The sequence below is a fragment of the Pseudorca crassidens genome, chromosome X (genome assembly GCF_039906515.1).
Source record: "Pseudorca crassidens isolate mPseCra1 chromosome X, mPseCra1.hap1, whole genome shotgun sequence".
NCBI lineage: Eukaryota > Metazoa > Chordata > Mammalia > Artiodactyla > Delphinidae > Pseudorca > Pseudorca crassidens.
The window spans coordinates 36,339,932-36,365,812 of record NC_090317.1 but is presented as its reverse complement, the minus strand read 5'-3'; the positions used below and the strand labels follow the sequence as shown (position 1 = coordinate 36,365,812).

General features: G+C 41.2%; 1 protein-coding gene across 12 annotated transcripts in view; it reads left to right on the top strand.

Moving 5' to 3' along the window:
• Positions 1-11,672, top strand: part of PAK3 (p21 (RAC1) activated kinase 3) — a 283,577-nt gene extending 271,905 nt beyond the window's left edge. For all 12 annotated transcript variants that reach the window (XM_067723280.1, XM_067723277.1, XM_067723281.1 and 9 more), the window contains 2 exons: positions 1,521-1,658; positions 5,017-11,672. In XM_067723280.1, the coding sequence (XP_067579381.1) occupies positions 1,521-1,658; positions 5,017-5,106 (228 nt within the window). In that variant the 3' untranslated portion in view covers positions 5,107-11,672. The remainder of the gene's footprint in view (positions 1-1,520; positions 1,659-5,016) is intronic.
• Positions 11,673-25,881: the final 14,209 nt, after the last annotated feature.

Genomic DNA, 25,881 nt, shown 5'->3' with positions numbered 1-25,881 from the left:
TTTGCGGTACGTGGGCCTCTCACTGTTGTGGCCTCTCCCGTTGCAGAGCACAGGCTCCGGATGCGCAGACTCAGCGGCCATGGCTCACCGGCCCAGCCGCTCCGCGGCATGTGGGATCTTCCCGGACCGGGGCACGAACCCGTGTCCCCTGCATCAGCAGGCAGACTCTCAACCACTGTGCCACCAGGGAAGCCCTGATAGAAATATTTTTGATAATAATATTAGGAGCCACGGTGGAAAAGGGGGCTGATAATTTGCTGCGAAGTTCAAGCAGGTTCAAGAGGGGGCATGTCTTCATGATAGTTAGGAGTCTGGTCACATAGGCAAACATAACCCTGGTGGTAATACCTGCAGGAAAACTCCTATTTAGCCATCAAGACCCTGTTCAAATGCCAAGCTCCTCTGTGAAGCTTTCTCTGACCTCTGGTGTAAATTGTTTCATCCTTACATTGACTTAGCACTTTCTGTGTTTCTCTATTAGCTCTTGTCTCACTATATGGTAGCTATCTATAAGTCTCTCTGTTTCACTAAATTGTGTCATCTTTGAAAGTAGGGCACTCTGTTATTCATCTTTGGATCTCCAGTGTTTAATACCTGATACATACTCAGTGCTCTAGAATAGTTTGCTTAGAGGAGGCATGAGGAATGGCCAGCTTTTTATGGCTGCGGAGCCTTTGAAATACGGGTTTACTTTTGTGAATTAACCACGGTTCTGGGTCCAGCTCTCAGCCTGGAAGGCCAGGGCCCTTGATTCTGTCAGCACACCATGAGTTGATCTCTCTCAGTGGTGGCCTTCCACAGCAAAGATCTCAGAGATATATTAGCAACTTATTATTTTACAGTAGGATACAGGATTATTAATGTCAACTTTTCTTATATTTTCTCTTATTATAGGTAGACTTTCATGGGGAACCTAATTAAAATCTATAGGGACACATCTGCCGCAGGATAAAAGTACCTGAGTCCTCGGGCCCCAAGGGTTACTTCTCATCCAGGCACTGCCATCTTCTGATTCTCTGTACTTCTCTGATTGCATAATGTAGTCTGTTCATCCCTGGTCGGCTCACAAATATTCTCCAATCAAGATAAACAGTCAGTAAATTACAATCACCTTGGCAACTGTGCCTTCCGGAGGTTATACTTAGGTCGATATGATTGGATGTGTGTGTGTTTCCTCAACTCTTTAGTCACAGATTCCTTGGTTTCATTTCCTAGGTGGTTAATCACACGTTCATTATATATTGATTTTTTTCTGGCTTAAGTCTCATAGGACAGCCTTATAACCTTATTTCCAAGCTTTTGGGGGTGGGGCACCTCACTGTCACGTCCGTTACTGCCAAGAGTAACCATCTCTAAATGTTACAGAAACTTTGCAGTATATGTCAGTGTCATTCTCTAAAATGGAATTTTTAAGACCCAGGATATAAACCAGAAGAAACTGGATTTGTGTCTTGTATGCCAGCTCGTGATCCTAACATGTATACGCTGAATAGATTTTTCTAATGTTTTTTTTTCCATAGGCATTATATCTGATAGCCACTAATGGAACCCCAGAGCTCCAGAATCCTGAGAGACTGTCTGCTGTATTCCGTGACTTTTTAAATCGCTGTCTTGAGATGGATGTGGATAGGCGAGGATCTGCCAAGGAGCTCTTACAGGTGACAGTGAAACAGGACAGTTACAAAGAGAGAGTCATTATATTGAGCTTTTCCATGTCAATGTGTGACAGTAAGAGAGCGCTATCAAAAGAGGTCTAGCTCGAGTTAGGCTCTAACCATTTGATTTGAGACCACAGGCACATAAGTATAGGCATGCATCTGTTACGTGATTGATTGGCACGTTGCCTTTCTTCTGAGAACTTGGGAGTTCAATCTGTAACTCTCTTTTATTCTTCCTGGAGTCTTATTTTGCAAGGGAAATAACAATGTGAACCTCTGGTGTTGCTGTTTTGTTCTAAATTTTGCTTGTGCCCCTGGATGTTGTACGCAGGTGCTCTTGGCCGGAGGTAATTGTCTACATAACTATGCAATTATTTCCATGGCATCTGCTACTCTAATGCTTTACTGGTCAAAGCCCCTTTGCTTGTGATGCCAAATGGCAGGCACCTGCTTGCCTGGGTGAGTACCATCCAGTGGTGAGTGCCTCTGTAACCATTTGTCCTTTTCATGGCTCTCAGGGATTAGTATACATGATGGTAATTAGTACCTACCTTATACCAAATTCTTTACAAACGTTATCTCACTTAATTCTTACAACTCTCTAGGATAGGTGTTATTATCCCCGTTGCAGTTGTAGAAATTAGAACTCACACAGCTATTGAGTGGCAGAACGTGGATTTGAGCCCTGAATTGTCTGACTTTCTTCCACACAAACCAATTTAGAGGGAAAAAATGCATTTATATTGATAAAGCAATGCATGCCCAGGATTACACATATAGCTTCACTGCTGGGGACTCACTGTTCCTTGGGGAACAAGATAAAGATCTGTAATTGCCAAGAAAAGTGATTGCTTGTTCTCCCTGACTTTGAACACATAATCCAGTTAAACAAAAGGCATAACTCTTGGTCATGCAGAGTGTTATTAACCATAGAGTCAGTCTGTTTTAGGCCAAACAACAAACAGTTCCTGTTGCTTCTGAACTCCCTCCAGAGACAGCCACACCCACGCGAAAATATCCCATCCCAACCCAAATCATATCTGGGATACACCAATTTGGAGGAATTGGGGAAGCTACCCCTTGTCTTCTCTGCTACCTGTGAGCGTTTCACAGGCTGTCATGGGGCCCGAAAATGTCAGATCTGAAATAGCCCTTTATTAATCCTCCCATTAATACAGCCTCAAATTATAGATGAAAAACTGGAACTTTTGAATGCTTCTTTTCCACATCTTTTCACCCCTCCCACCATCCGACATACACATCCTGGTACACACTCCTATCATGTCTTCTTCCAAGGATGAGTGAAGATACAGGTTCTCTGAAGGTAGCTATACAGTTATGTAGGTAATTGAATCAATTATCTAGTTAATTCCTTCCCCAACAATACTTTTATCTGAAGCAGTCAGATTTCTGATGCAAAATGATATTTTGAGAAAACTGAAGACTTTGTTTGTTGCATCTTCTCGTTTTACACATATAGGCTGTAATCTGTATATCACCTTAAGTCCATATAACTCCATTCTCTGACTCTAGCCCATTTTAGAGGTTAGAAAGGAGAGAGATACATGGCATTCACACCACTGGAAGGCTTGAGAGAAGACAGAAGTAAGTGGATTTTTATGGAGCAACTCCCTATTTGCAGGGCTTAAGTGCAGTGGGTGATACAAATCTGTTAAAGGCATGATTCCTACTCTTCAGAAGTTCACAGTCTCCTTAGGAACATGAAAAAAATGCAGGATTGTTTAGCGACTCAGTCAACCCGAGGCCGTTTAAACAGTAAATGTCACGGTTGATTAGAGACGTACTTCTATGGGCTATGGCATTCAGAAAATGTCTGCAAAAAGGAAAGAGTTCGGCTGGGCCTTGAAAGACAGATCAGTTTTAGATAGTTTGAGGGGAAAGGGGGAAGGAATTTCAGATGGAAGGATTATCGCATGACCAAAGGCATGTAGGCAGGGTTCAAGGGAACAGAAACTAGACGGTGTAGCTGAAGTAAAGAGTTCCAGGAAGGAAAGCCGCAGGAGACAGGACGTAGAGAGCCTTGAACACCAGGCTAAAGGGTAGGGGCTGTAGGCAGTGGGGAAACACTGAAGATATCTGAGGGACACACCTGATGAAAGGTTTGTTCAGGAAGATGAATCTTGTGGTATGCAAGAAGAATTAGCAATAGAAAAAATGGAGGCAGGAAGATAGGGGGGTTATTGTTATAATTTAGGATTAAGTTGATTAGGCCTAGGGAAAGCAAGAGATAATTGTAAAAGGCATTGAAAAGGAAGCACTTGGTAACTGATTGCATGTAGAACATAAGGGAGAGGAACACAAAAGTGAGCTACCTCAGAATATCAAACCAGTGGTAGAGTTCAGCAAAAGCAGAAGTGATAGAGGATAATACTACAGTGGCTAACACTGATTGGCTTCAATGTAGCTTACGAGGAACTGTCACTTACCTCATTTAACCATTGTGATAAGCAAAGGAGAGGATTGAACCTAGGTGCTCTGACTCCAAAGCCCCTGTAACTTACATCACACAAGAGTACCGTTTGGTAGATTTGAACATACATTTTTAAATGTTGAGTTCAAGGTGGCAGAAGGACATTCAAAAGGAAATAACCAGCAGGCAATTGGAGAAATAGGACCAGAATTCGGGAAAGACATCAGGTGACACAGTGGACATTTGGGAGTCATGTCCATAAAGCTTGATGAGAGGTTGGAACCATGAAAAGGAATGAGCTCTCCAAGGAATTAAATTAGAAAAAGAAGATGATGAGAGTCAAGTTCTGGGAGGTGGGAAGAGGAAGTGAAATCAGGGAGGAAGATAGAAAGGGAGGGAGTAGTCAGTGAGCATGTGTGTGGAAGAGAATCGAGACAGTAGAATGTCACAGGCCCCCAAAGAGAACATCTCAAAGAAGAAAGGGATATTCACTTGTTTGAAGCACTGCAGAGGGGCCAAAAAAGAAATGGTGGAGACACACTTTTGGGTTTAGCAGTTAGCGGGCCATTGATTTCAGGGTCAAGGTCTTGAGTGGTCAAAAGAATACACTTTTTTAAGGATGACGGCTGCTCCAGATAAATTCATCGATTTAAGAAAATCAGAAAGTTAGACTTGCAAACACAGCGAGATTTTACAAGACCGCTACTCTGAATTTCTAGCTCTGCCAGTCAGCTTCTAGAAGATTTCATGACACCGAAGACCAAAAACATCTGAAGGACAAAAGCTGGCACTATTTTTTAAATGATGTTTAATTGGATCCACAAAATACATCTTAATGAAAAAAAAAGACTCCTTGAAAGTGTAAAGTAATATACTTGTTGGAGGAAAGAATTCTAGTAATTTCTTTTTTTTTTTTTCCTTTTGCAGCATCCATTTTTAAAATTAGCCAAGCCTCTCTCCAGCCTGACTCCTCTGATTATCGCTGCAAAGGAAGCGATTAAGAACAGCAGCCGCTAGGACTGCAAGCCTTACCCCACACCATCTCCTTCATGAGTAAGACTGAAATAAAACTCCACTGCAGGAAAGATGGAAGAAAAGACAGTTGAATGGGGTGGGGATTCTTTAACTTTCAAATGAATAGAAACTTCTTATAAGCCTTTTTCCTACTCCCTCAGATTATGTAATTTATTTGTAAGCCTGAATCGCAGCCCAAACAGGGCAGCAATGTCAAAGTGGCCATCAAGTGGTCACTTCTACCGTGAAGCGAAAGAGCCAGTAGTGAATCCCCTCATTTTGTGCATTCACTTTGAAGAAAAAAGATTTCTCAAAGATGCACACTCCCTCTTCATAGTGTTGTGTTTGTTTTTAAGTTAGAGAGTAGTCCCTCTTGCATTCGAACCTCCTTCAAAACTCCTTACCCAATGTGATGTTTTTCACTTGCATTGTCATTAGATGTCCAGAAAAAAAAAAGATGTCAAAACGTTTTTTTAAAAAAAAAGAAAGTAAAAAACAAAAACAAACAAAAAAACCAAAAACAAAAAAAAACAAAAAAAAATAACCCAGAGCAAGTACTGTGTGAACATGTGGAAGTCCATGCCCTAATAGAGTTGAAATTTTTTTATTCTTCTTCTATAGTGGTGGCTCGGTTTGTGTACCTGTTTTTCTGCATTTGTATTGGAAAAGGTTTCTTTTACGACATTTTCCAAAAGCAGAGAGGAATATGTGTGTTCAGGAAGGGCTTTTAAAAACTCTATGTCTAAAAGTTCAAATGGTGAAATCTTATCACATTTTCATGATGATGCTTAAGAGGTAGTTGATTTATCATTTGTATAAACCAGCTCGTTCATCTTCATGATACCTGAAAAAAGACACACCAAAACTATGGCACTCCAGTTGGGTGAGTCCAGGTCTGAAACCTAGGAAATCCTGATAGGAGAAACCATACTTAAACAAAGACGGGACTTTCTCCAAGAGCCCAAAGGGAGATAATATAAGCATGCAATACTGAAATCCTTGTTGGACAGTAAACAAAGATAACAATACCTAATCCAATCCTGTCTTGTCCTTGTGGAATGTAGGTAACTGTAAAATAGGCACAACAGGAGGAAACGGACCCATTAACCAACATTTGCTGCTGGTAAAAATGATTTATCTTGACAATTTATAACGTTAAAATTGTTTTTAAAGATCTGGAGGACAGAAATATTGTAAGCAGTCAACTCTGTAAGAAATGGGAGGTCAGTGAAAACTACATCCCAGTCAACATTAGGCTCTAAGTACTTGTTGCCATTTTCCCTATGTTCACCAATTTCTGTTTCTGGATATGGTGTGTTCATACTTAGCCCTTTGGGCTTTTGAATTTTAAAAACATGTCTGTAAAGATCTTGAAGTTCTCCAGTGAAAAGCATTTGGGCTTGCAATCATATACCCCAAGAAATATCAGTCCAACTGAATTCCTTTTGTGGCTTGGGGAAAATATGAAAATTTGACTAGTATTTCACCGTGTATCAATTTATTAGAAATTCAACAGTTGCCACTTTCTGAATCTTCTGAGCGTAGAAAAATATCTGGAGGGTGTCTGCGTAGAAAAGGATATGCTTCTCTTTCGAGTGTATTGTCAATTTTATAAATTCTGCATAGTTGTTTCTCTAAGCCTTTGAAAAGCTAGCAGTTTGTGCAGTAGAAGGCTTCTTGATTTGTAGTATGTCAAGAATCTGAATAGAACCTATCCACATCCAGCAAGAGAGGGAAAGAGATCAATGCCGTGGGCCTCTCTCCTTCTCTGCCTAGGCACATCCGTCAATATAATCATCTATCCATTCCTTAAAATGAAAGCACTTTCTTTAGAGAGTTTCTGCTAACCATATAGTGCACGTGTTTATGTTTAGGAGATGACACCACTGGTGGATTTCCTATTGTCTTCTTTGACTATGAAATTTGGGAGGGGCTTGACCCCCCGGCCCCGAAAATGTCCACAGTGGGATAAAACAACAAACATGAAAAGATCAAATGGTAATATTAATTTGAAGCATACTATGTTATACTTCACAAAAACGTGGCTGGGCCTGAAAATTTTAATGCCACACTGTTTTAATGAGAGAGAGAGAGAGAGAGAGAGAGAGAAGCCTTAATTTTGATTTCATTTAAAATTAAGTATTTTTTTAATTTTTCATTCATAGTGCCAGGGAATTCAGTGAAATAATACCTGGGATGCAAATAGAATTCAGTATATTGATAACTATACCCTGCCAGGGGAGAGAGCCCCATACCTGGTTGGGAAGCCCTAGTTATCTGTTAGCATCCCTTACATGTCATGAAGGCCTTTTTTTGGTGGGGGGAGACCTGGACCAGTGACCCTTCAGGTTACTGTAGGCGGAGAAATGGCTGCTCTTTTATGCTTTCAATTCAGCATATCAACAACAAGAAGCCTGGTACTACTTCACCACAGCCCGTTATACCAAGATTTTATGGTAATATAATCCCAGTAGGCTTTACCCTTACAAACTTATATCTATGTAAATTTTAAAATGAGAACAGCTTCTAAAGACCCTTCCCCGCGTTGGAGAGTTATGTATATTTCTAATAAGTATTAGGAAGAAGCTGCTTCTCCTGCCAAAATGATGCTGAAGGACTCCAGGTGGTTAATAGTTTATTCCCTCTCCCTGCATTTTTGTTTTTAGCTCATCTTGACACAGGTGAGTCTATCCAGATCTTTGAAGTCGCTCGTGTGCCCTGAGATAATAAGGGCACATCGTCGAATGTCGATTCCAAAATGTCCTGAGATAGGGATAGGGCAGTGGGAAAGTCAGGGAAGGGTGAGAAGCACAGTAGAGATTATTTATTTAAGAAAGAAAAGAACATTAATGTTGTAGCAAGGATCCGGTACGTTGTCATAATCCCCTCAAATCAGTCACCATGTTGGGTAATGACTTCGTTCTTGCTGATCTCGTCTGTGTGTCATTGTAAATATTTGTGTGTCTGTGTTCCATTTTGGCTACTGGATGGCCAAGTCATGTAAGAAGATTTAACTCAAGTATTTATTCTTTAATTGTGTTATTCAGATTTCTTTCAGGCTTGTGAATTGCACCCCAATGTTTGAGTTTAACCACCTGATCCCCACATCTTTCCCTCCCCTGTGAAGCACATTCCATTGCAAAAAGAAAAAGAAATATGAAATTGCTTCATGTCATCTGTATAACTGTTTTGATAGTTTGAGATGTTTGTCTATAAAGGATATTTCTCAGCTCAAAGATCGTGTAAATAATTATATTCCTTTGCTCAGTGGGTTGTTTATTTCTAATGAGGCTGCCAGTTCTCAGAGAGAATCGATAAAATCACCTTTAAATAACATAAACAGGGAGAACAACCATGTAAAAATAAGTGTGCATATGGGCAAAGGCTGGGAACACAGACAATTGAAATCAGTTGTGTTAGGGTGGCGGGATTATGTGGAACATTTTTTTCTTTTTAAAATTTTCTTTGATATCGTTCTAATGTTGCTTTATAATAAACATCAGAAAGGGAACTATAGAAACATAGAAAAGACGCCAGAAGCAGATGCCTTCTGGCCAGAGCCCAGAGCATGCAGGGCACAGATATTTGCTAGTTACAGTTATTCCGTAGGCTTTATACTTGCCTGGGTGCTGAGGTTGGCACACGCTTGGGTACGGCACGTGCTTTCTTAGGGGACTATTATCTACAAGTTAAAGCTAGGGAGCTGTCACTATTAGTACTCCAAACGCGTCCTTCTGCTTTCAGACTGGGTGCCCCCCTCCACTTTAGTATGGTCTTGAGGTTTCTGTTTTGGTTACTTTAGATTGGAGGGGTGACCTTTGATCAGCCCCCTTGATAACATCTGTTTCAAGTCATCTGTTTCAAGTATCGCCTTTCTGGATCACTTTAGCAGATTTTCAGCTTGAATCTTGGAAGGACAGAAGGATAAAATCCCCAGCTCCCACCATTTCCTTTTCCAACAGGATACACTATCATTCAGGTAGGATTTTCTTTTAATGAACAGTAGGCAAGTCCCATTGATTTCAGTAGAAGTTATGACTTGCGCTTAAAAGCTGACTGAAAACATTAAGACAAATATTTAGAACTGCCCTTGCCTGTTGGCATTCAGTCATACTCCTTTTAGCTTTGGCCTGAGATGGCAGCCTCTATGTACTTTCTGTCCGGCCTGATTATAGGTTGTATGCAGTAACTACTGTCATTTTTAAACAGAAAAGGGGAGACTATCTACCCAAAGAGAGGAATTTCCTTCTAACTCACCAAAGAAATTATAGGTGAGGACTTTTATAATGCGGTAGTGGCCTCAGGTGTTAGTTTCACCAAGTGCAGACCTTATACCTAGAGAACCCACAGGCTTTTCTTTGGCCATTCTCAACATATAATCTACTTATGAGAGTCTTAACCCTGCCCTGCCCTGCCCCATTTAACCTCATGGTCCTTTTCTTAGCTACTTGCAGTTAATATTCGGTTAAACAAAGGCATGGCCAGTGATGCAAGCTACTCCCAGTCTCTGAGAAAGAGAACTGAAATTCAGCATTTGTAAATTGACAGTCTAACAGACCCGGGATTTTGAGTGAACTTAACACACAATTCTGAACATGTATTTGCATGTGGATTGGGAAGGAAATAAATGGGACCTTGGAAATAATGGGACTATTTTTCCTCAGAAAGCATTTTTTCATCAAAAATGTGTTTCTGGTAGAATCTTTCTGTTGGCCAGCTTTAATTTTTTTCCACTCCTTTTCTGATCCCACACTCCTTTAGGAACCAAATGAATATAACCCGACTCCTCATTCATCGGGGATGTCTGTTTAATATTAAACAATATCTAACTGACTCTGCAAATGCGGGAACTGAGATAATCACTTCCATGTGCACACTTCTGTGTTCAAGTAGACAATAATAGCGAGGAGCATTTACTGCCACATAATACAGTCACACTTGCAATATAAACTTACAGAAGCCAGTTAGTGCCCTCAGAGTCTCCTTTGGAAGCTGCCATCAGGTGAATGCTATCCCATAATACCAGTAGAAGGCAGGTACCGTGTTCACCTGATTTAGGACCTACGAGGAAATCAACAGCAATTAGAGAGAATCAGTCAGATGTAGTGGAAGAAGTACTAGCCTAGAAGTAAGGATACCTGGATTCTAATAAAGGCTCTATTCCTAACTTTACTGTGTGACCTTGGGCAAGTCACTTAACCATGTTATGGCTGTTTCCTTATCTATAAAATAAGGGTATTGGACTAGATCTCCAAGGCTTTCCAAAAGCTACAACATTCTGTGGTACTGTAGATTGCCTTGCTAATTCATGCTGCTAAAGTGATGGCAAATACCACATGCTTCAGCCTGGGTCTCTTATGTTGCAGTTAAACAATAGAACTATGTAAGATGATGCCAAAAAAAAGAAGAAAAAAACCCTCGAACAAATGAAGCGAATAATACTAGGGAATGTTGATAAAACTTGTGGCAGCCTTCCAATTCCTTCACAGTTGTTTTGTTTTTGTTCTAATGTTCCTTTTCTGTTGCATATTCCCAGTTTTCATCTTCCATACACTCTGTATGTAAAGTTTGGTTTTCATTAAGCTGTGGCCAGTATTTGCTACTAGAACAGAAATACACTGTCACACTTGCTAGAATAGAACTGTACTTGGGCCTCTTCTTTCCTACGAAGTGGTGTTGGGCTTTATAGAGTTTACTTCATAAATGGCACAAGATGTCAGAACCCATGCATTTTAATGGCTGGGACTACTGAGTGGGCCTAAGCATTTGCAGGTTGCAGAGAGAAAAAGGCAAAAGTGATTACATGCTATTAGCATTAAGGAGTGTTGGCCAATCCACTTGTTGGGAACCAAAGATAGCATTTCTGGTGACAACTCCCACAGGGATTGGCCAGTTGAATGAGCATGCTACTGGAAAGAGGATAAACTGGTAGTGGACAGTCCCAATGCCCTGACCACAGCAGTGCCAACCAGCCCTGAGTGTGAAATTCAAGTTCGGTGTGTGTGCTTGTGTGTGGTGTGTTTTACGGACCCGCATATACTATATTCATTAGTGATGATAAGACCTTTCACAGAATTCTGTAACCATTAGTGGGTTGAGTTTTAAATCTCAGTACATCAGCAAGGAAGAGACAGATCACAGGGTAGTGATGGCTACTGGGATTATACTCATAATATCCAGACGAAACAAGTTAAGGAGGATCTGCATTTTCATTGTTTATCAGAATTGTTTCTCATTTGGCTGTGCTTTTGTTAAAATGTGTTATCTGTAAACCCATGTGTAGTGAACTTCTTATGTAACTTTGGATTAAAGGTATTTATGGTCTTTCTGTTTGTTTGATTTTTAAGTAAGTTATTTCTTTTGTAAACCTGCTGATGGTACGGTTCCATCCTTCTGACCTCAGCATCCGATCTTTTTAAGGACTTTTGTTTCCAATATTGTTATTTTAAATTGTGGTTGAAGCAATAGAAAATTGAAATATGGATTGTGCATGACTGTGTCTTGAGTGTAAAAATATTGCAGTTTGAAACTTGGACCTAAAGTATTGCAAATAAAAATGACAAACATCACTGAGCTGGTGCTCCTCTCTTCTGTCACCTTTCCACCCACCCCCTTGGCATTGGCATTTACCTGCTTCACGGGTTGGAGGGTAGCATTCTCCCGCAGGTATCAAGACAGGGAAACGGCCAGCCTTGTGAGCAATATGGGAAATGTCCTGCAGATCCTACCACTAGATAACTCAGGCCCAGAGTCTCCATCTGGTTTCTACATAGAATAGCTCAGAGAGACAAATGTGTAAACTCAATGCAGGGCAAAAGGTAGATGAAGGGAAACTGCCGAAAGAAACCGTATGTAATAAATAATTTGTTTTTGCTCATCTTTCTGCTTGGAAAATTCGGAACAAGTAAAGCCATCTCCATAATGTTTAGTTTTTATCTTACATGTAGAAATCAAGGGCCACAGTTCACAGGAGAAGTTCCAAAACCATGTTACTGAGAACATTCATTCATTCATTCACTCTTTCATTCAAAAAGGATTTATTGAGCTCCTGCTGTAGGTCAGGCCCTGTGGACTTTTCTGAGAAAGATAACTTTTCTTTTAAAAACAACCTCCAAGTGTGACTAAATGACAGTAAAGTTCATTGAAAGCAGCTAAATGAACATATTGGAGTCAGGTTTGTCAGAAACTGAGTCCCCCCGACAAGCTAAAAACATCAGGGGTTTAGCAACCTGGAGGTTTGTTGCCCTGGTAGTACTTGTACAGTGGGGCTAGTGTTCCTTCTGGAGCTTGTGTATATAATTTGATAACCTTTGTGTAAGTGGATACCCAGTGGTACCATATTTCCTTCGAACGTTTTATATATCTTACCAAATGCTATTTGGTTGTTTTCAGTTCACTGGATTTACACGCAAGCTTTATTTCTCTCACCGACTCTCTCCATGTTGAAAGCAAAAGCGACATTTCCGTACATGTGAATGGGCAACTAAGCGAGAATCCCAGTCGTTGGCCTTTAGCCAAGCTCTCTACCGCCCATGCGCATGAATTCCTATGTTGCCTCTCCCACTATTAGCCTCATGGCATTCCAACTTGGATTGACAGATTTCCTCCATTTTTCTATCCCTATTAAAGTAGAAATACTTTTTACGTGTTAGCAGGTTAGCAGTATCTTCCATCAGAAGAGAAAATTTCAAAGGCATTTCCCGTTTTCACAACAACTTAGAGGAACAGGGTCCCAAACAATGATAAATGTCTTACTCTGCAGCTCAGCCCTACTAGCTCAGTTGCTGGAACTCTAGCCTCATCTAAGTCCCTGACCTCCTAGTGAAGGGGGAGGGGTAATACCCGAAGAGCCTCCCACATCGTGGGTGTTCTCTACATCCCACGCAGCCCTGGCCTCCAGACACCTGGGTGGTATCTGGTGGCTTTCCACATACCTGCGTCAAGCACCACTGCTGTCACTGCCTTCTGCTAATCCTGTACCCATGCCACTTTCCCATTGCTACTGTGCTTGCCACTCTGCTGATCTATATCTTCAATAGCCACACCAGTCCCTGGTGCTAAGAGCCTCTGGGGAGGGCACTGGGGCGACTCATCGACTTACTTGCAGTTTCATAGCAGGTTGCTTTTTACTGGGTTTCTTTTTTTAATTTTTATTGAAATATAGTTGATTTACAGTGTGTTAGTTTCAGGTGTACAGCAAAGTGATTCAGATATATATATATATAATATATACATATATTCTTTTTTTTACATTCTGTTTCAATATAGGTCATTACAAGATACTGAGTATAGTTCCCTGTGCTATACAGTAGGTCCTTATTGGTTATCTATTTTATAACTTGTTTTCTTTTCTATACCTGACAGCAGAAGCCCTTCCCATGAAATCAGCTGATTCTGCTACATCTTCGGACCCCTTTGGGTGGTTCTTTTTCCATTTCTGTCGCCTCACTGAACCAGGGAACAAGTCTGGCCTTCGTTTCCCCCCTCCCTTCTTGGGGCTCGTCAGGTCAACCTGTGCATAGCCTGGCCCCTTTCAGGCCCACCGCTTTCCATGGAAGTTAATTCACAGCGTCTGCTGGAGACATTCCTTTATAAATTCACCATTTTCTTCCAAGCAGCCCTCCTTGGAATAAAAAGGAAATTGGCAGTTTGGTTCCATTCTACGTGTACTTTAATGTTTTCACTAGAGTACCCTCGTCCTGTTTCCTAGGGATATACATTCCCACAAAGTATGAAGCAACAGGCTCTGTTACCATTGGGGGAAAATGGGTAAAGCGTGCATAGGAATCTCTCTGTTTTAGTTCTTACAGCTCCACGTGGATCTGCAATTATCTCAAAGTTTCCAACAAGAAAAGCAACAAACTGCATGGTACCTCCCCCGTGACATTTCAGAGGTCATGGCAAGGAGCTAGGATGCTGGCTGGATATCATGTCCCAATCCATTTCCGCCACCAGCTGCTAATTACCTTGGTATCAAGAAGTTCCTCCCTAACTTAATTCCACCTGTCCCTAGTCCTGCCCATCTGAGGTAGTGAGAATTCCCACTTTCTCTTCAGGCACTTCCGAGGCCTCCCTGGGGAAGCAGGGAACTCAAATCTAATTGCCTGTGAGTTCTTTCCTGTGAGCATGGGTTGACCGGCTCCTCAGCCTATGGTGTCCCACGAGAACAAAATTCATAATGAGAAACTTTTAATTCTACAACAAGTAAAACTGAATTGCTGTGCTTTAAAATACAGGATGGGAATGTTATGTTCCAACAGTGTTATAGGACAGAATAAACTTCTTGATGTGTCCTGAAACCCTGCTGTAGGCACAAATGAGAAGCCCTGCTATGTTTCCCACAGACTTTAGGTGGTTAAAATCTCCTTCATATTTAAATGGCTGTGTGACATAATTCCTAAAAAATTTGAATCTCACTTGAATGAGATACAGTTATTCCTCTAGCTATGCAAGTAGAGAGAAGGGATTACCAAAGTAGTCCCCTTCAAGACGATCTTAATCTCTGGTCATATCGGTCCATTGCTACCTTCAGCAATGATTGTTCTTCTAATTTTGGGTGTATTGTGTTTGGGAAGGTGTTTTTCACCTGAAGCACAAGTGCGTATGTCCTAATCTGCTTTCGGGGTATTCCTAGCATAAGACTTGACTGTGGAAAAGACAATATTGTCCCAGTTTGCAATATAGCCTTCTAAATCCTTTGGATAAATACTGTCTAGATTCCATACGTTATCATCAATCTCACCAACACGTCTAGCATCAAAACGATGCGGCTACCACACAGTGTGCAGACCCCCGTTACCAAATCCCGAACAATAAAGGTTTTACCTGCCACACTGGGAGACAATCTATCTCAAGAGGTTCATGTAAGAAGCTACATTCATGAATTTTTAAAATTCCATCGAAGATACCTCTCCCGTGACAGAGTTACATGGATGATGTAACTCTGATGTAACTCTTAGAGTGATGTGCTTATTGATGACACAGGCGTGTGTATTAATATCAGAGTAGCCTATGGTACCAGGATAAACATCTGGAATCTAAAACATTTCCCTTTCATAAGATGATGCTCATAAGAGGATCAATTCCAGAGTCAGTGAAACTCTTTTCGTTTAGCTCCACGGTACACTCCTATGATCTTTTCTAACTCATTGTATCATTTTGAAGGTTATTAACACCTACCTTAAGCCCTCCTTCAAACTGTGTATGGATCATAGCATTTTATAGGCTATTAAAGAAGTCAAAACCTTGATGTCATCTGCACTAACATCTGTACTATAAAGGAGGCATTGTTGGCTGTGCTGGGCCTTTGCACACCCTATGACCTTCTAGGAATCACTGTTCCTCAGATGGGAAAGCTGAGGATCAACACATGGCCACAGGCTTAATGAGCCATAAGGTGCCACGTGCCCACTTTAGTCGGCCTCACTTTCTCAGGCCTTCAGGTTTTCCACCATCTTTTCTTTCACCATCTTGGCCTCACAATCAGAGGCTCCCCACCACACACACACACACACACACACACACACACTATAATGAATAATTCCCAATCTCACACACACACACACACACACTATAATGAATAATTCCCAATCTCACACACACACACACACCACACACTATAAAGAATAATTCCCAATCACACACACACACACACTATAAAGAATAATTCCCAATCACACACACACACACACTATAAAGAATAATTCCCAATCACACACACACACACACTATAAAGAATAATTCCCAATCACACACACACACACACACACACACTATAATGAATAATTCCCAATCTCTCACACACACACACATACACACACACTCTATAAAGAATAATTCCCAATCACACACACACACACACACACTATAATGAATAATTCCCAACCATGTTGTTCTTCGTCATTGTCATGGGTGCCTGGCTACACCTGACGTGGCCCGTCCAGACTGAGTACAAGTTTTGCTCCTCAGACTCGAAGTGTTTAAGAAGTAAAGGAATGAACCCTGCCTGGAGGGGCACTTACTTTTCCGGCCGGCATGTGGACAGTGGCCCAGTGGCTTTCCCTTAATTACCTATTGGCTGGAGTACACACTGTGACCCACTGTGATAGGTTCACCCCATTTTTCTCCCTGTCTATGGATAGGGCAACCATTTGGGGCTCACCAGGGAGGCCCCCGATTCTTCAACATCACTCAGCATCCCTTCCTGCAGCTCCTGTCATCATACTTCAACATTGCTCTGGTGCTTCTTCCATTCAAGTTTGCTGCAAAATGCCTTGGGGGGTGGTAATCTGCGTGTTTCTAGTAGTTTCTACTTTAGTCTAGATCTATATTATATCAGCTTCCTAAATTTCCATACCTTCCACTTCCTCCCCCATAGAAGTCTCTGGGTAGTGGGTTTTCCCACCAAAAATAAAATAATGAGAGTAACATCATCACTCCTAGTAGGGTAGCACCCCAGTACCAAGAATGCTCCATCCTGGCCCCCACCATGTCTTTTGCTCTTGCCGCAAATAGACTGGACCAGGTGCTGTCAATTCACTCGAATCTTGTAAATTATGGATCTCCCTGAGGTTGACATGGGATTATGAATTTAGATTTCAGGGCTACAATTGCATTTCACTTTTCTTATCTAAGTGTTAGTAGCAATTATAAAAATAGGATAAATACACATGATGGGGCTGTGAAGAATGAAGAAGTTGACATATCACAATGCTCATTTGGTCACAAAGTAGGTACTCAATAAATGGTAGTTATTATTATTATTATCCTTTTAAAATATCCTGGCCAATTGGAGCACCTTCAAGAGTAACCACTGCCCTATCTTCTTTATCTGAACCTAGGGGCAGGACAGGAATAAAGACGCAGATGTAGAGAATGGACTTGAGGACACAGGGAGGGGGAAGGGTAAGCTGGGACGAAGTGAGAGAGTGGCATGGACATATATACACTACCAAATGTAAAATAGAGAGCTAGTGGGAAGCAGCCGCATAGCACAGGGAGATCAGCTCGGTGCTTTGTGACCACCTAGAGGGGTGGGATAGGGAGGGTGGGAGGGAGACGCAAGAGGGAGGGGATATGGGGATATATGTGTACATATAGCTGATTCACTTTGTCGTACAGCAGAAACTAACACACCATTGTAAAGCAATTATACTCCGATAAAGATGTTTAAAAAAAGTAATTAATAAATATTTTGTGGGGACACAATTTGAGATTATATAAATACCTGTTTCCCCACCAAACTTTCCCCTATTAGTTAAAAAAAAAAAAAAAAAAAAGAGTAGCCACTGCCCTGAGTGAATTTCAGCCGGCAGTCCAAATGCGGAGAAGTGTTTCTTCCATAGTGCAGTAGCCATTGTTAGAGACCTTCTAGTCCTACGTAGGACCAGACTGGGAGGGCCCTGGTTGGTGAAGTGTGTAGACGGTGTGAGCATGCACCCCATTTTTTCCCCATCTCCATCCAAAAGCAAGAAATCTTTGCTAACACTGGTGGCTTGCGTCTGGGGATGGCATCCAGCTGTGTGCCTCACATTTGTATTTCAAGTCCTTATCCATCTTTAGCTGAAATAACCAGTTCTTTAATAGTTACCAAATCTTTTCCCTTCCTATATTGCCAAATCCATTCCGTAATACTCTTAAAGCCATAAGACAATACTCTTGGGGAAAATCCAGCTATTTCGATTTATTTTTAGCCGGAGGCATTACAGCATCCATATAATGCATTGCTGACCCATAACTGAACCATGCAATTAAAATTGGGCAATCTCATTGTATTTAAGTTATACTTCAATGAAACTGACTAAAAAGAAACAACAGATCTTCCTCGACTTATAATGGGGTTACATCCCAATAAACCATTGTAAGTTGAAAGCATTTTAAGCTGTAAGCTGAAAGAGCATTTAATACACCTAACCTACCAAATATCATAGCTTAGCCTAACCTACCTTAAACGTGCTCAGAACATTTACATGAGCCTACAGTTGGGCAAAACCACCTAACACAAAGTCTATTTGATAATAAAGTGTTCCAGGTCTCATGTAATTGATTGAATACTGCACTAAAAGTGAAAAACAGGGGGCTTCCCTGGTGGCGCAGTGGTTGAGCGTCCGCCTGCTGATGCAGGGGACACGGGTTCGTGCCCCGGTCCGGGACGATCCCACATGCCACGGAGCGGCTGGGCCCGTGAGCCATGGCCGCTGAGCCTGCGCGCCCGGAGCCCGTGCTCCACCAAAAAAAAAAAAAAAAAGTGAAAAACAGAATGATTGTCCGGGTAAAGAATGGTTGTCAGTGTATCAATAGTTTACCTTCACGATCGCATGGCTGACTGGGAGCTGCGGCTCACTGCCACTACCCAGCATCACAAGAGACTAGCCCGGGAAGAGATCAAAATTCAAAATTCGAAGTATGATTTCTACTGAATGCATATTGCTTTTGCACCATCGTGAAGTCGAAAAATTGTAAGTGGAAACATCATAAGTCAGGTACCATCTGTATATGATTTTGAGTGTGAGAGTGTGTGTGTGTGTGTGTGTGTGTATTTGTGAATATATGTATATAAAATCCGACCACCTTTACCACAACCAACCTGATCCAAGGCATCTTCATCTCTTGCTTGGACTGTTACAGTGGCCTCTTAACTGGTCTCCTTGCTTCTATGCTTGCCTAACTATAGTCTCAACGGGACATTCAACATAAATCAGAACTCGCCAATGGTTTCATATTCCTCTCAAAGTAAAGACAAAGTCCTTATAATGACTTACAAGGCCCTCCACTGTGTGTACCCCCCCCCACACTTTTCATCCCCTTCTATTCTCCCCTTCACACGTTCTGCTCCAGGAACACTGGTTCCTTGCTAGTTCCCAAACATTTCAGCCATGTGTTTGCCTCAGAGCCTCTGTGATGACTGTTCCTTCTTATTGGAAAACACTTCCCTCAGGTAGCCACACATCTCATGTCTCACTTCCTTTAGGTCTTTGCTCAAATATTTCTTTTTCAACGAGGTCTACCTGATTACCCCATTTCAACTGCTTCCACCCCCCCACCCAGGATTCCTGATATGCTTCCCCTGGTCCTTTTCCTCATAATATCTATCAACTTCTTTCATGCTCTACCATTTCATCTATTTCTTCTATCTGTTGTCTGACTCTTCCCAGTTGAATGTAAGCTCCACCAGGGCAAATATCTTTTTTTTAATTCCCTGAGGCATCCCCAGGCACACAGCAGTCATTCTGTAAACCTTAGTTGACTCAGTGAATGTTGGCTGTTCCTTTCTTCTCGAAACCCTATCTTGTCTTGGTACTGTGACCACTCTTTCCCGATCATTCTCTTACTTCTCTGTTTTCCACTTCTCCAGTTCCCTTTTCAGAGTCCTACTTCCAACCATCCTTCACAGGTAGGTGTTTTCCCAGGATTCTTTCATGGTTTATTTTATTCACACCCAAGTCTCCTATCCCCACCTATATCATAACTCCCAAATTAATATCTCCAGCCCATATGTCTCCTCTACACTTCAGACCCTAATTGTAAATACATCTACCTACTTGAAATCTCCATTAATGTGTCCCAAAGTCACTCGATACTCAAACTGTTGCAAACTGAATGCATTAGCTCGTATTCACCATATCAGAGCCTCTCCCTGTGTTCTGTCTCCCATAACTACCCAAGTCAGAAATCTAGGCATAATCCTTGAGCTTCTCTTCATTTTTATTTACCCCTACTGTCTCCTCAGTTACCACGTTCTTATGATTCCTCCTATTAAATATCTTTTAAACTATCCCTTACTCTTTATCCCCAGTATTTGGGGAATATTGCAGCAAAATAAATAAGGAAGGCCTGAAGGAACCAGTCTCCTAGTTTCCATTCTTGGCACTCTTCTGATTCACACTGTGCTAGTGTTTGTTCAGAAAAGCAAACCTGACCATGTCATGACCCTTCTTAAATCCTTTGCATAGACTCTCTGGCACCATCAGCATGGACCCCTTGCTCTCCATTATATGCCCTTCATGTGGATCCTCATATCAAGTTCAAAAGCTTGTCTAATACTTTCTAAACAGAAGCCATGACCCCTGCTTATAGATCCATGGAGAGATATGGGAACCACATAACAAAGTCACATCAATAAATCAAAATTAATGATCCCTATGCCAGTAGGGAGTGGAAAAAAATGCTGAAGAACATTGACTGTAGTTCGTGATTGCAAACTCTCCCTGTATGATGATCCCATAGGAGAAGCATATGAGGCCAATGATATAATTAGTTCTGAGGCTGAGAATGCACAGACTGATAAAGAGGGGAGGGCAGCTTTGTACTGGGCAACATTCAGAAGAAACCACACCGTGTTCTCTATTTTGTAGTGTTTGGATTTTCCCTTCCAATTGCTGCAAGCCAGCCTCCATCCAGGAAAGTAAGCTGATTCTCCTCTCTCCTTGATGCTCAAGAAGGTATAGTCCTTCAGGGAGAACAGACTTGTGGTTGCCAAGGGGGTGGGGGTGGGGGGAGGGATAGAGTAGGAGGTTAGGGTTATCAGATGTAAGTTATTATATATAGAATGGATAAACAACAAGGTCCTACTGTATAGCACAGGGAACTATAGTCAATATCCTGTAATAAACCATAATGGAAAAGAATATTAAAAATAGAATGTGTATATGTATAACTGAATCACTTCGCTATACAGCAGAAATTAACACAACATTGTAAATCAGCTATACTTCAATTAAAAAATAAATAAAAAAATTTTTTAAGAAAGAAGGTATGGTCCTTGGCCAATAACCTGGATGGGTTCAATATATTCAGACTCCTTGGAAATGGCCTTATAGTGGTCTAGAGATAGACACACAGAAATTTTCCATTATGGAGTAAAATGGGTTCTTTACACAATTGTCACTGAGACCTTTATCCCAAAGGTTTTACCAGGTGAGAGGTTTACCCTAAAATCCAAAAGTATGAGTGTTGTTGGTTTGTCCAGCCCTGGGACAAAAGGCAATGCCCATCTCTGGGCAGAGCTCTTCTGGAGAGTTGTACTGTGCCAGACAGAGTCCAGGTTAGCTGGGATAAGAACCCTGGCACAGACTACAGACTTCCCTTGTGACCCTTGACATCTGTAAGGAGAATGTGGGAGCAACTCAACAGCTTAAGAAGGTCCAGAGAAAGGAGGTGAGACCCCTCTGCTAGGTCTGGGAAGCAGGTTTAAAAGGGGTTTGGACAGATGTTTTCATACTCTCAGTGGTCTCAGGGCATGGGAGCACTGGGACTATCAGAGGCTCTGGAGTTAGAACAACTTTGTTTCAAATCCCACCTCTGCCACCTAATAGCCCTATGAGTTTGATCCAATTTCTTAACCTCCCAAGGCTTTCACTTCATCATCTGTAAAACTGGAATTGTGATACCCATGTAAAGTGTCATGGTAAAGATCGAATGAGACCATGTTGTGGGGAAATGCAGGGCACTGGACTTGGCAGACAATATGCTCTTGATAAATGATAGTTTTCCTCTACCCTTGCACAGCATGGGACTATACAACAGGGAGTCTGCAAAGCCAAGAATTCTCAGGGTCAGAACTGCCTCTTTCTGATATGCCCCACTTCTAATAGCAAGGTCTTTGTTTCTGTTTCTAAAGAACCAGTTAGAAACAACACGGGGCTTCCCTGGTGGCGCAGTGGTTGAGAGTCCGCCTGCCTATGCAGGGGACACGGGTTCGTGCCCCGGTCCGGGAGGATCCCACGTGCCACGGAGCGGCTGGGCCCGTGGGCCATGGCCGCTGAGCCTGCGCGTCCGGAGCCTGTGCTCCGCAACGGGAGAGGCCACAACAGTGAGAGGCCCGCGTACCGCAAAAAAAAAAAAAAAAGTAAAAAAAAAGAAACGCCACAAGAGGGAGATGGGGCACTTGCTGAGACGGGACCTTAAATGAGGTTAGTGCACCATTTTGTAGACAAATAATATTAGTTTTACTTTAATCTAAAAAGTAATGCATGTCCCATGTTCATTTTGATGTTGTTCAATTAAATGCTATTTAACATTGTTAGATGGCAATATTACCCAATTTGATCTACACGTTCAAAGCAATCCTTGACAAAATACCAGCTGGCTCTTTGCAGAAATTACAAGCTTACCCTAAAATTTATATGGAAGTGCAAGAGAGCCAGAATAGCCAAGACAATTTTGAAATGGAAGTACAAAATTGGAGGTCTCCCATTCCTGATTTCAAAACTTACTACAGAACTACAGTAGTCAAGACAGTCTAGTATTGGCATAAAGACAGACTTATAGATCAATGGAATGGAATTGAGAGCTCAGAAATAAACCCATACATTTGTGGTCAACTGGTTTTCAGTAAGAGTGCCAAAACTATACAATGGTGGAAAGAATAGTCTTTTCAAGAAATGGTGCTAAGACAACTGGATACCCATACGCAAAAGGATGAATTTGGACCCTTGCCATACATCAACATACAAAAATTAACTCAAAATGGGTCAAAAATGTACATGAAAGAGCTGACACTACAAAACTCTTAGACGAGGACATAGGCATAAATCTTGTGACATTCGATTAGACAGTGGTTCCTTAGATATCACACCAAAACCATAAACAACAAAAGATACAAAAATAGATACATTGGACATCACCAAAATTAAAAACTTTTTTGCTTCAAAGAACACCATCAAGAAATAGAAAAGACAACCCACAGAATGGGAGGAACTATTTGCAAATCACATATCTATTAAATGGATTAGATCCAGAATATATAAAGAGAAACTATAACTCAATAATAAAAAGACAACCCAATTAAAAATGGACAAAGGATTTGAATAGACATTTTTCAAAAAAATATGTACAAATAGCCAATAAGCACATAAAAAGATGCTCAACAGGCTTCCCTGGTGGCGCAGTGGTTGAGAGTCAGCCTGCCGATGCAGGGGATGAGGGTTCGTGCCCCAGTCTGGGAGGATCCCACATGCTGCAGAGCGGCTGGGCCCATGAGCCATGGCCGCTGGGCCTGCGCGTCTGGAGCCTGTGCTCCACAGCGGGAGAGGCCACGGCAGTGAGAGGCCCACGTACCGAAAAAAAAAAAAAGATGCTCAACATTCTTAGCCATTAGAGAAATGCAATCAAAACCACAATGAGATATCAACTTCACACCCACTAGGATGGAAATAATTAAGAAGACGGATAATAGCAAGTATTGGCAAGGATGTAGAGAAATTGGAAACTTTATACACTGCTGGTGGGAATGCAAAATGGTGCAGCTGCTTTAGAACACAATCTGTCAGTTACTCAAACAGTTAAGCATACAGTTACTATGTGATCCAGCAATTCCACTCGTAGCTACATACCCAAGAGAATTGAAAATATATGTCCCCACAAAGACATGTACACAAATGTTCACAGCAGCATTATTCACAATAGCCAAAAAGGGGAAGCAACCCAAATTTCCATCACCTGGTGAATGAATAAATAAAATGTGGTATGTCCATACGATGGAATATTATCTGGAGATAAAAAGAAATGAAGTACTGATCCATGCTACAGTACAGATGAACCTTGAAAATATTGTGCTAAATAAAAGAAGCCAGGGGCTTCCTTGGTGGTGCAGTGGTTGAGAGTCTGCCTGCCGATGCAGGGGACATGGGTTCGTGCCCCGGTCCGAGAAGATCCCACATGGCGCGGAGCGGCTGGGCCCGTGAGCCATGGCCGCTGAGCCTGCGTGTCCGGAGCCTGTGCTCCGCAACGGGAGAGGCCACAACAGTGAGAGGCCCGCGTAACGCAAAAAAAAAAAAAAAAAAAGAAGAAGCCAAACACAAAAAGCGACACTTTGTATAACCCTATTTACATGAAATGTCCAGGATAGGCAAATCCATAGACACAGAAGGTAGATTAGTGGTTTCCTAAAGCGGAGGAGAAGGGGATTAGGAGGAAGTGGGGAGTACAGGGTTTCTTTTTTGGAAGTGATGTAATTGTTCTAAAATTGATTGTGGTAACGGTTGCTCAACTCTATAAATAAACCAAAAACCATTGAATTGTACACTTTAAATTGGTAAGTTGTATGATATGTGAATTATATTTTTACTAAAGCTGTTATGATAAAAAATGATACATGTCCAATATAAAAACACGAGAAAATTCAGAAAAGAAGAAAAAGAAACTCCATTCACATTAAAAAAATTTTTTTCTGTTTCCCAGTTGTCCTCAGGATTGGTTAAGTCAAAAATGCCTATCCTGAAATATAAGACCTCTCATGATTCGTTCCGTTTACTGCTTGAACGTCATCTTTCATCACTCCCACATTGGCACCATATGTTTCAACCGCAACGAATTGTTTTTCTCCAAACATTCCATGCTCCCTTGCAAGTCCCTGCACTTGCACACGTCATTCTCATTGCCTGTCACTGTTGGTCCCTCCCTCCTTCATTTGGCCAATTGTATTCATCCATCAGGTTTCGGCTTAGACATCACCTCTTCCAGAAGGCTTTCCCTGACCCCAGGGATTGGGTGTACCTCCTTGGTGTCTAACAGTTCTCTGTGCTTATTTCTATCAAATCATTCACCCCATGTACATTTTTTTAATTAAAGTTAAATTATGAACAAAGCTTCCAAGATCTCTGGGGCAATATAAAAATGTCTAATAGTCATGTCACTAAAGGTCCAGAGGGAACAGAAAAAGAAATTGGTGCAGTAAGTAATTTTTGAATAAATAATTACTGAAAACTTCCCCAATTTTGATCAAAGACATATATTTACACATTCAAGAACTCAGTGAACTCCAAACTGTATAAACATAAAGAAAATCACTCCTAGACAGTTAATAGTACTGCTGAACACTAAAAATAAAGAAAAATTTTGCAAGAAGATAGAGCAAAATGAAACATAATATATATAAAACAAGAATTTGAATACTGTGGATTTCTCAGCAGAAACCACAGAGGGCAGAAGAGAAAGGAATAATGTCTTTAAATCGCTTAAAGGGAAGAACTGCCAAACCTGAATTCTATATCCAGCAAAAATATTCTTCAGGAATGAAAGCAAAATAAAGATATTCTCAGATGAAGAAAAACTAAGAGAATTCATCAACAGATCTAAAAGAAATGCTAATGGGAGTTCTTCAGGGTGAATATAAATGATACCAAAGAGAATCTTGGAACTTCAGAAATAAAGACACAAAACAGAAATAGTAAGTATAAAATACTATTTTCCTCCCCTTAAGTTCTTTAAAATATGTAGGACTGTTGAAAGAAAAAATTATAACATTGTCTGGAGGAATTTTTAATCTATTCAGATATAATACCTATGAGAATGTAAAAGATTAGAAGGGGATGGTAAAGTGGTTATAAGGCTCCACTTCTTAAAAATTTATTTATAGTAAAATTCAGTTGAGTTTTGAGAAATGCATACAGTCGTGTAACCAACGAGACAACTAAGATACACAATAGTTCCAAAATTATGAACCTAATCATTACTCCCCAAATGTTCCTCTGGTCACTTTGTATTTCTTTCCTCTCTCCCCTCCCCACCTCCCCAGGCAACCAATGAGAAGTTTTATGTCACTACAGAGTAGTTCACATTTTCGAGGTTTTATGTGAACAGAACCAGGCAGGATGCACCCTTTTTTTTCTGCCTTCTTTCAGCCAGCATAATTATTTTGAGAGTCATTTATGCTGTTATCAGATAATACATATTGATACATATTAGTGCACTGGATTCCTTTTGGGAAGACGAAGTCTACTGACACTTTATATGTGTGCATACGTACATATACGCATGCGTATGTAAGTTAGAGAGGTA